The sequence below is a fragment of the Lineus longissimus genome, chromosome 19 (genome assembly GCF_910592395.1).
Source record: "Lineus longissimus chromosome 19, tnLinLong1.2, whole genome shotgun sequence".
Taxonomy (NCBI): domain Eukaryota; kingdom Metazoa; phylum Nemertea; class Pilidiophora; order Heteronemertea; family Lineidae; genus Lineus; species Lineus longissimus.
In genome coordinates this window covers 13043-25334 of record NC_088326.1, presented here as the reverse complement: position 1 = coordinate 25334, position 12292 = coordinate 13043, and the positions used below count along the sequence as shown (strand labels likewise).

The window sequence follows — 12292 nt, the reverse complement described above, 5'->3', positions numbered from 1 at the left end:
AAGAAGTCGATCAAGTAGGTTACAGGAGAATGTGATGGTTATTATATTAAACAGTATTTGGACCATCCAATATTCAATAAGGATGTGTCTTTATATTTTTGATCTCAGTGGTTTGAAACTCGAGTGCGTAACATATTGACTTCAAAGAATTAGAGCGAGTAGTGTTGGAAATACATTGGATAAGTCACATGACGATGTAATTACTTTTTCAAGTGTCAAGGATGCCATGTATCATCTTGCCAGTGTTGTTTTGAATGGAATAGTTTATCACACGTTTTATCACTCACTTCAGCGTGTTGGGGGAGGACTTAATAGATAGGATATCGCTGCCTGGTGGCTGGCCTACATATGACTAATGCAGGTAGCCGAGGAAAACTCCCAATACCTTAAAGATGTTGCGATCAATGTCCTGGAGTTGGCACACTGGCTAGACTAACCACAGACAGTCCATGCGTCTTCACAATTGATTTTCAATAACAGTAGTATGAACTTACGGCTTGGAACCACACATAGGTCACTGACGTTAACACAATCATTCGGATGCTGGATATGTCTATTCATCGTGACCTTGGCGTGATGTGAATGTAGAAGTGATCACTCGGGACAGCCGTCGATTCCCATAAAGCAACACTGATTGCCCATGCATAATGAATCGATTTACTGATGCCAAATGCAAAGGAACTTACTGAAATAACCATAACAATGTGGGATCTGGCATTGCCATATGATGGGCATATTATGTACTTTGAGATCTAAGCAAGAAAACCCGGCGTCAAAACAGCGCAAAGCGGTCTATTCCTCCATTGAAGCGAGAACACCCAAAAAGGCACGCGTCAAGCCGCTGTCAAACCAGCGCCTGGTCAGAGGTATAAGCAGTGTGGGGATTCGGACATTGTCAGCAGACGACAATAACAAGTTTGAAACTAAGGCATCACCCAGATCATGCTGGGAGCAAACTGCTGGCACCTTACAACCAAACCTGCACATTCATATGAGATGGGGAAACACTCTGCCACCAGCACCAAATGCGTCATATCCGCTAAAACTACTTGAAACAAAACTACCAATTGAATTTGTTTTAAATCCGTTGTAACGCGGAAGCCGCGACGACAGTTTTCGACAATCGTTGGTGGTCAGATGTTCGATTCCATTGGTGAGTGGTGTATTGCTATGTGTCACCAGGGTTGATGCATACCTTCCAGAAAAGCCCATCATTGGCACTTTCAGAGGGTGAGACCAGTTCATAGAATAGCCCCAGCTTCTCACAATGATGATCAGAGCTTATTCTCTCTACCTTTCATTGTGGCGACCACAGTTCTGGTGATCCTCGGGCATTCAGCGAGCATTGCCTCCATATCCTAAGGCATCATGAAATGTCTATTTATAGCACAGAAAAATCGAAATGAGTACATTGATCCCTGTTTCTGGGGTCGAAAGGAATTGATACCTTTCCGATATGTTTCATTAACGAGACCACCCAGGTAGCCGATATCACGTATCATGTTTGGTATCCATTTGAGAATTTTTGTTGGCGAATTATTTAGCCAGCAGATTCAAGTCAAATGTTCAGTTCACGGCAAATATGCGTACTGACAATGCCTCATTGCTCACTGATTTGTAAAGAAATGTACTTCATTTTGCCTCAGACATAGGCAGATGGATCGAAACAGTAATACGTTATACCTTTAAAAATCCCACACTAACGTTTAAATCATTTCCTCGTTCAAAAAAACCGACTTGTTACCCTAATACTCATGCCGTGGTATAGACTAAAACATCTCATCACAAGTGACAAAATACTCGACACTCGAACACCACCACACATTCATTTCTGAAAATGTCAAAATTAAATTTTCGCCATATCTCATATCTCTCCTTTGATGATCATAATCAAATTCGTTTAGAATTCTCCAGCAGTAATCCAATTGACTAACTTTACTTGCATCTCTTCATGTTTGATATATAATGGACTTGGTCACTGGAGTCAACTTAGAATCGTCCGAATCCTATTTGGTTCAGAGCTCTTCATGGTTTTTGAAAGGGCATCCTTGATATTGATCTCAAATTGGTGTTTCAATCTTTGTTTGATTAAAGTGTTGTAAAGGAGGCTCGAGATCCCTACTGAAGAGCTCACGGCATTGGCATCACTCCACCTGAAGATTGTGACCTTCTTCCACTGGTAGCTTCATGGAGATGTCAGACATGTAGAGCTCTAAAAGTAATGCCTTGCCTCACAAGCTTCAAATCCGCTTTTATAAGTACATTGTTACTATTTATCAAAGTTTTCCTGGGATTTCCTATACCTTTCTGTTATGGCTGCACAGAGAGAAGCCAGAACAGATCAAACAGAAGCAGACATAGAAATGAGACACACATGGCATCTTCGATGGTCTGGCAAAATAACTATCATCAACAAGTAATGGAACTGTCAGAGAATTGAAACCCGCCAAATGTAGAACCCTTGATGAACAATGAGAGAATATGAGATGGTTGAGAGCCAAATCAATTAGATCTATCAGATGTTGGTGAGCACGCATTTTGGCAACTCATATTTCTCATTTTCACCTCCACAGCAACACGATACTCGCGATAAACAGTACCTAAAATTGAGTTTCTTCAGTAGTTTAGGATGCTAGTTGCACCAATAATAATGTTTAAAATGAAAGTGAGCCTACCTATATCTGGCCGTGTGACCATCTGTTCCTTAATGGCTTCAATTGCCTCACGACGACGCTCAGGAATCTCATTCAATTCCGTCCGCGCCTTTTTGAGCGTCTCGTCCGAGAGCCCCCAGCCAAACTCCGCCATTTTTGGAGTCATCTGATCGTCATTTGTATCCAATTCAGATCTCCCCGTTGCTGTTTAGAGCGCCATCTATGTTGGTTTAGGAGTGATGCTCTGAAAATAGATACAAAGAGAAGGAATCAGTGGTTTATTCCCATTTCGCCCCTTCCTATTCTACCCCTTCCTAATTCGTCCCTTTCCCAGTCCGCCCCTTTCCTGTTTCGCCCCTTATTCCCATTTCGCCCCAACACGATTTGTCCCTTTCCATTTTGCCCCTTTTCGGCTTCGCCCCTTTTCTGTCCAATTTGACACTTTCCCAATTCGCCCCTTTCCCATTTTGACCCTTTCCTGGCTATCATCATCGAAATGTGCTATGAAATCTCATGTTAGTACCTTCCCTATACACCAGACATAAGTTGACAGTAAGGTGCTCTATCGCTTATGCTTACAATGGGATCGAAACGAGATACAACATAATCAATTAAGTCATCCGAGACTTTAGTATACGCGAATGAAAAGGCTGTGTCATATCCACAATACAAAATCATTCCTGGTTCCTATTTCCATCATTTCTAATAAGGTGGGTGGGTCAGTACTACATTGATGAGGAATGATTTTGTCTGTGGATCATATTGTTACTCTCACATTGTAGTAAACTGACTTGGAAGCTCTTCGAGATTCAGTTTGTTAGATCATTGTTGGAAAAGCCAGACGACGCCAGACGACTGTTCGGACGGAGCTTCCCCAGGCTGCTGTGATGTTACAACTCACACCAAGGTAATAATGCCCCCTACCTCCGTTTGGGAAACATAAGAAACATGTTAAGTGATTCATCTCTTTCATCCTCTCCGTCCAATAGCCTAATCTGCTCCATATTCTGACAAATAAAATCCACTGAATCACCAACCGCTATCCATATCTCAAGAAGTCAGTGCGTTCTAAGGCGAAGTGGCGTCTTGCTGTGCAGGGCGAAACCATTGTCTTGTTGCGGTTGGACTTCCTCACAATGTGTCACATTGGAAACGGAAAGCCAGCTCTCTCATCAGTACACGCAACACAACCAAACATCATCAGCTGAACTACTGGAAATTATCGATATGGTTGTATGAAATGGATATGATTGCACCTGTGTAATGTCCAATTACCATCACCCAGGTCTGGTTAAATCAATCTATATGCAGCACACATCTGTCGTCATGTGTTCAGCTAATATTAGATTCATTTGAATTTTTGCTAGGATTTGGAAATGCAACCAGGTGCATTTTATATGCAAGTGTACTGTAATAAATCACCCCTAAACTCCCCCCTCATGTTCATTCTAAGTCAAGTGAATCAACGCATCTTCACTACTACTATATTTGGATAATTCATGCAATGCCTTGAGACATACCAGAGTGATTCATTTAATGCCTGGAGACATAATTACCGAGTGCTAAGGTCATTTGAATGTCAATCAGGATACTATGTCAATTGACCAGACAGAAGAGTCCTCGCCTTAAGAGTATACCATTCTGAGATGACTTACATTCCAAGCAAATCTTACCTCCAAGCAGCTGACATCGCGTTACCGTTGGATAATACGTCTAACAAGTGGTGAGGAGCCTCAGTCTCCAGGGCAGCCAAACGCCATCGAGGATCTGCCTAACTTACATTCCTACCACAGCATTAGCAACTGAATAACTAACATCTCGACCTCGGCTTCAGTGATGGGCAACTGCCTCGCCGCATTTACGTTCCTACCATTTCGTAGATAAACATTGCTCTTTTGCCTTTGAAAACAATGCAGAACACAGAGAACAAGAATAACACTGCTCAGCAACGGGACGACCCTAAGGCAGATGCGTTGCCAGACAACCGTGTGTAATATGGTCAGCCGTATTAAGTGAGAAACGAATACCAATAAATGGTATATTGACACTTGGCCATGAGTAGAATATGAGTCGTACCGAAGATCAAACTGACATCTGACATTGAATCTCTGATTGAGTTGGCGACTCGCTAACTGGGTTGCTGACTTGTCACTAACTGAACAGTAAGTAGACATGATCGGGGGGGCGGGGGGGGGGGGAAACTTAGATCCAAGGAAACCCAGATTGGCGGTGACCTGCACCACAACCTTTCATGCTTTTTCCTCAGAGCGAGTACCCAAAACTAGCTGGCCGGGCACTAGATAGCCACCCAACCCTAGTCTTGTCTTGAGCTTTACCGAGGAGAAAGGATCTTAGTTATCAGTCTTTTGTGGCGAAATTACACAACGCCACCTATTATCACACGATATATCAACTCAAGCGGACAATCAAGCTTGTCATATCAATTTGCGACCCAGGTGTGTCCAACGAGACATCTCCATCACCACCCTCCTTACAATGGCTTATCAATTACCCAATGGAGCGCTGAATAAATCTCCAGGCAGAAACTAATCGCTGACAACCAGAAGATTGCAATTTCTTATCGGAGCTTGTATTGCACCTGCTACTTGCTGAATGAATATAGCCAACTAAGGCCTGTTCCTTTCTGATAGTGTGTCACCTTTTTTGCCTTTGGGTGTGTGTTGAGGTGAGGGGGTAATATTATTCCACCTTTAACTGCTATACAAATTATAAAGGAGGCGAATGTGGAGTCACGGTACCGAAAGACAAACATGTGACATTCCTGGATGTGTGAGTTTTCTAGCCAGAGCGCTGGCATCAGCCTGGGGTCTGATTCCTTAACCTTTGATACTGTATTCATCAAATTCTTTGAATAGGTTTTCTCAATACTGACCGTTGGCCACCTGGGCTGTGGAAAGCCAACCTTTCTGCCCAAAATGACCACTCATGTTTCTTTGGCTATCTTTTGTGCCAATTTTTATCAACACTCTTCTCTGAACCACTACCATCAAGGGCCTGAGAAAGAAAGGAGCGGACATTTTCCCAGTTTAGGACAACTACCTTTGAAATCCTTTTCTTGGCTAAAAGAGCTCTGTGGCATGAGCAAAGGACTTCAAAGTTCCCAATGATCATAAGTCTGCCTGCATTAATCCTGGTTTTTAAACTGACTAAATGTTCTATGTCCGAGAGGCAGAGCTGTCAAGATGGTGTTTTTCTCGACCCCAGCGAGATGGACGGATTACCTTCCTTTGATCATTAAGGACTCAGGAGGCAGGCAGTTGAGGGGAAAATGGCGATGATGAGGTGCCATCTTTGCTGTATATCTGGACTAGACGATCAAATGGAATTGGCAACAAACAATAAAATATCTGTGAGGTCAAAGAGGTGTCTCAGTGGTGTGCAATCTTCGCCGCTGGCAGTGTCAGGACTATCTTTGAAGCAACTTCTAAAGGTATACATACAAGAGGTGGTCATGAGCAAAAAGCTAAACATGGGCATTGGTTGTTCAAACAAATGTTACCGCTAACGCTGGCGTTAACTTAACATAGCGTTATCTCCTTCATGAAGGCCTTAGACTTAACGTCAAGTTAAGTTAACGCCAGCGTTAGGAACAAAACTTGTTTTTCACGCTAATGAGTTCCTAACGAGACATGTCTGATGTCATAGGCAGTCACAGATCAAGCGCTCTCAGGTGAAGAGGAGTAAATTGACTTATTGTGTCACAGGGGAAAGCTTTATGCCTATGGTGATCATCACATCAGATATTTCACACAAAAATCTAAACTGAAAAGTGATTTGTTTCAATCAGTGACTGGACTATATGCTCAGAGGAATTCTCTCTCACACAGATGGAGCAGCTGAATTACTGTTTCATAGAAGCAATGGAATCTCAAGAAAGGTCATTTGAATCAGGCTAATGTGATCCCTTAAACGAGCATTATTGCCAGTCCACCAGCACATGGGACAATGATGATGTATGATGAGGAGGATGATGGCTAGACTAATCCCTTTTTTCCACATGGTGCCAGCAAGAAAAAAGAAAAAAGAGCTCAGAGGTCATCTTGAACGTCATTCCAGACACATCCTGCGTACTCAACAATGATTGTCAGTGAAGAGAGTGAGAGACAAGGTGATATGAACGAAGGGTTAGCTAGAGAAATCATGACCAATGCATTACGTTATACAAGGTAAGTTGATGCTTTGAGATCTTTGAAGTTTCTGATATGTAAATCACACGACGTTAACAGTACCACGTGGTGGAACCAATGCAACAGCCGTGAATTACCAGCATAAGGTCACTTGTACATTGCACTCTAAAGGCCAGCAACGGATCATAAGCTAAGTGACTTCTACCACGGGGAAGCGATTCCACACAGTTAAGCAAATCTCCACTAAAACAGGACACAACGACCACTTCAACTTTTAACAATCTCCCCTAAACATCATTCATCGAATGTTGTAACCATGGTAACATCCAGACAAAGAGACCTGTATCAGCATCCAGCTACAAGGGTGTGTCAGATGGATAGCACGGCATTTTTTCCTGCTGAAGACCAATACCACTATGATCTTGATAGATCATATCCCACATTGTGCCGCAGTTGGCAATATCAATATCAATACCTGCATCATGTACTTCGTTACTTCCTATTTCCTTCAATACTTCAACATTGACTAATTCATCACCAGCAAACTGGGATCACGTGAGGAACGTTGGACAATCTTTTTCACGAATACTGCTTACCAGGAACACGGGCCATCATGTTTCGGTGAGTCTCAATTGCATGGAAGGTTTATAGCTAGGAAGCAGACTAGAGAGGATTGCCAAGCAAGATCCAATACCCATGGATATTAACGGATACTTAACCTTAACGAGCATGCTCAAAGTACACCTGGACATCCATGTTATGCTGCTATACCACTAGGAACCAGTCCGAATCTCTGACTAAAACCAATCTCTCTAAGGATCAGACAGGTAAACTGATGCCTAGGATACAAAGTTCTTGAAAGGTTACGATCCAACATGCGCAACGTTAGCGGCAATGTGTAAGAGAAGTCAGGAGCTGTTGCGTTGGGGCAATGTGTATCATGACTCAAACAATTCTTTCTCTTCCTACCAGTAGCCCAGTGTTTGAAACCACTTTCAGGTCCTTCTGAGTTAGAAGTATATGATTCTTCTCTTCCCTATCTCAAACAAAAGGGCTGTTCCCATGTCAGAAGGACTATTACATGACATGCAGGCTCGGAACGTTGGCAAGCCGAAATTGGATTGTCACATCCTCTGAATGCAATCTAAAACTGCGATGCCAAAACATATTCCAAGTGACAATGTTCTGTCATGGACTCCTCCTCCTGCCTAAAGTCATTGCCACTAGACAAATAATTATTCATATGCACTGTCACTGTTGCGATATATACAAAGTATGTAGTATATGGAAGTGGTGGCTGATAAGTCTGGGAGTTGTCACGACCATCTGCTAACATTCATGTCCATTCATATTCCTCCAATGATAGAATATGGAAACTTAACATGTAAAATGTATGTACATGTATGTTGCCAACTGATGGCCATGATTGACTGCATGGCACTGTAGTGAGGTATTCACTCAGCTGTACCGATGTTCACATTTATATCAGCCCTCAGATATCTTCTGCCACCAGCCTTCCACCATCACCCGATAAAAATTTTCTCATTGGGGACACAGAGCGTGGTTCGACATAAAGCACATCGTGAGACATCGTCTACCTCTCACAAAGATCAGACCTTGCAAGCTAGGTCCTAACCGGATGCAAGCAGCAGGTAGTCATCGAAGGGGAGTCATCTGAAAATAAGCCCGTTACCTCAAGAGTACCGCAAGGATCCGTCATTGGACTGCTGCTATTCTTGATTTACACAAATGACCTGCCTGAGTGTGTCATATCCCAAGTACGCCTCTTTGGGGATGACACCATTGTGTACCGGTTCACAAAGTCAAGTAGTGATGAACAACAGCTACAAGCCGACCTCTACGCACTCGAGTACTGGGAAAGAGAGTGGCTCATGGAGTTCCACCCAAAGAAATGCGTCCTCCACCAATCTAGACCACCACCTGATTACTACCTTCACGGCCACTGCCTTAACAAAGTAGACTCCACAAAATACCTGGGCATAACCTTCACCAAAGACTTAAAATGGAAGGAACACATTGACTTACCCTTGATAAACAAGGGTCATGGTTATGGTTCGAGTTTAGGTTAGAGCTAGCTAGAAAATAACCTTCATGTTGGCTATTGCCTAGATAAATAACTCACGATGTACGCACATGACATAAATCTAAAATCTGTGCACGCCTTTCAAAAGGCAAATAACTCACAATTATTGCATTTTCATTTGCACCGATGACACATTTCTGATTGCCTCAGGCGGCACCTTAGAAACCGTCAACAAAATTAATCATGGCAAGGATGCACCGGCTGTGCCTACATTGTCACCCTGGATTGTGGTTTAAAGCGTAACCTCACGGCCGGGGCAACAACATTTCATTACTGTCACCGAGGTTACCGTTAGCATTGTTAACTGCGACATGACTGCTTTGCTGACAAACTTCACGACTGCACTAAACCACTCCTCAGAATGCAGCAATTAATTTCCGCATCGAGTAATCAACAAAACTGGTCGTGTGACTGATGCAGAAGTCGACAGTGGGGTGTGTGCGAAAGAAGGCCACGGGCTAGTGATACCCACATGTTAAGAGTTTTAACATGTTCCTTTGATTATATCAGCTCAGATTTCGAACTCGGAAAATGAGAAAGGCGGCTTAGAATGCAGCTAGAAATCCTCTGATTACAAACCCACGAAGCCACTGTTAATTGCAAGGAAGAGAAGCTCCAATCTTCCTTTGGCCAAACATGAATGCTTAAGATGAATTAGGTGCGGATTGGACATGTGGTAAACAGACAACTTGGCTGTTACAGGTGGAGTGGAGGCGGCCACTGATTGAAATAATGTCAGTCAGATGGTCAAAACCTATCTTCAATACAGCAATGGCTTAGATAACTTAGGAATTACTTCCTGTGTGTTTTGGAAGCATCACTGTCCCTGTGTTGTCAATGTTGATCTGAACTCATGCTATACAGGTATCTGCTGTGCAACTCAGACTTGGTCATCAACCAAATGTGATCATTAAAATATCTGGCAAATGCAAATATGGAGACCAGCTGCAATCATGTCTGGGACAGTCAACCAGTCGGGCTTTGGATGAGTTTGCCTCGGATACCAGCTGCAATCATGTCTGGGACAGTCAACCAGTCGGGCTTTGGATGAGTTTGCCTCGGGTACCAGCTGCAATCATGTCTGGGACAGTCAACCAGTCGGGCTTTGGATGAGTTTGCCTCGGATACCAGCTGCAATCATGTCTGGGACAGTCAACCAGTCGGGCTTTGGATGAGTTTGCCTCGGATACCAGCTGCAATCATGTCTGGGACAGTCAACCAGTCGGGCTTTGGATGAGTTTGCCTCGGATACCAGCTGCAATCATGTCTGGGACAGTCAACCAGTCGGGCTTTGGATGAGTTTGCCTCGGATACCAGCTGCAATCATGTCTGGGACAGTCAACCAGTCGGGCTTTGGATGAGTTTGCCTCGGATACCAGCTGCAATCATGTCTGGGACAGTCAACCAGTCGGGCTTTGGATGAGTTTGCCTCGGATACCAGCTGCAATCATGTCTGGGACAGTCAACCAGTCGGGTTTTGGATGAGTTTGCCTCGGATGAACACTATCCTTCGATGAGAACTGTGTCATAATAGAACCAACTCATTAAGCTGCAACATTTACTCATAAGAGGAACAAGGCAGGACTTTTTGAGGGAGGCCGAAAGGCTCCTTTAACATTCTGGGTCTGTCTACCAGGAGGGGATTTTCTTTTGTTGCCTTCTAATTCAATATTTGCCCGAGACAAAGCCTCGCTAAACAATCGTTTGGATGCATTTTCTGGCAACCACCGCGATTGCACCAAGTGTCGCCAATCCAGAAGATATATACCAATCATGACGTCAATGCCGAGAAAATTGGATTATTGCTGAGTCAGCATGAATAAATCCGATCCACAGAAACAATGTACAATGGTGTTATCGCTACTGCACTGTTCTCTTACGGGACGCCTCATACATTATTCAAAACAAATGACAATTTAGCTGCAGAAACATTACATTGATTAACCCTGCCCGCTCTGCTGATATTATCTTCATAATCAATACTAAATGATAGACCCATGATGGTTAATCATGGATCGAGAGGGACGGTACCATAAAATTTCCTCAGAGATTGACTTCAACGACATTAAGGGAATATCATGCTTTTCCTCACCTGTCTGCTATTTTTAAAGATGTGTCTTTAAAACTTGACTAGTCTCCAATGTCATGTAGATATAGAAGAACAGCTTTATAAAGGACCCCACTGGGACTGGCAAATGTAGTCCTTTAAAGGGTGACCTGGTCACAGAGGTCAAATTGAACAGAAAATGGCCTATTACAGACTAAATCAGTCAGTACACAAAGGGTTATGAGAGGGTGTTCTACTAACAGCGGTGTCCACTAAGGCCATGGCTAAAAAAGGAGGCCTTCTGTACCACTGGAGCCAATAAACATTGATAGTGAGTGCCATGGTCAGGGCAGATGTTGTTATCAAGTTTAACAAGACGCATGAATATGGTGGGGTAGTGTTCTTAGTTACATTTCAAGATGTAACCTAATGCAGGCATTTAAGGAAGGGTATAGTGCATTTTACAAGTATATATATAAATGTCTACATCAGTTTAATCGTTTAAACAAAGACTGTTCAGCGAATGATATCACTATACTTTCTATGTAGTTTTCTTTTATGATAATGTTCTGCTCAAGCCTGCTGAAAAAGAAATGATTTCTGCTTGGCTACAGAAACTGTCTTGTGAAAACTTGTTGGATACCCGGCCAAGACAGATAAATCCCAATAAGCCAACTGGAAAATGATAATAGAGATGAAACCTATTGGCGATCACTGAAAATAAGAAAATTGCCGTTGTCTTAGTCCCAGCATGCAGTTATGGATACACAGTAAAAGCCCGTACTAACTCATCAGATAGTGAGATCATGATGGACGTGTTAGGCTCGAATCTGTCAAAATAAGACCATTTCTCACAAATATACAACAGTGATTTCAAAACCTTCGCATTCGATCGGTCACTATAACAAATATCAGTATAGTAAAATTAACAATTCGGGTGTAATTAGTGTACTTACCTTATTTTCGGCGTTTTAATCCAGTGACCAAAAACCTCCTTTCTACTCTTGGAGACCAATTGAGATAATACAAGTGGCGACGCCTATACAAAATACCTGATGCTGCTGTCTCTTGATTTGTTCAAAGGGTATCCGGTCGTTTCGCTCCCTGACCATTTCGCCCCCAGTCGTTTCGCTCTAAATCGAAGTCGTTTCGTTCCAAATCGAATTTGTTTTGCTCCCTGGGACTTTTGTTCGGGATTGAGAAAGTACCTCGGTACAATGAATTAAAATTTAGATTTGTTGAAATTCATCGATAAACTCCACATGTACAGATATATTCACTGCATTTGCTGGAAAGTATAAAACTTAGTGTAAAAGTAGATGTGCTTTCCAAGGTTGTC

At 42.8% G+C, this 12292-nt stretch overlaps 1 protein-coding gene across 7 annotated transcripts in view; it reads right to left on the bottom strand.

Annotated features, from left to right (window-relative positions):
- The window catches only part of LOC135502910 (clavesin-2-like), a 36553-nt gene extending 24563 nt beyond the window's left edge, over positions 1-11990 (bottom strand). The window contains exons 1-3 of one of the 7 annotated variants that reach the window (XM_064796099.1): positions 4328-4820; positions 3579-3866; positions 2676-2898 (exon numbers count right to left, since the gene is read on the bottom strand). In XM_064796099.1, the coding sequence (XP_064652169.1) occupies positions 2676-2820 (145 nt within the window). In that variant the 5' untranslated portion in view covers positions 2821-2898; positions 3579-3866; positions 4328-4820. The other 6 variants (XM_064796100.1, XM_064796104.1, XM_064796103.1 and 3 more) reach the window with 6 other exon arrangements.
- Positions 11991-12292: the final 302 nt, after the last annotated feature.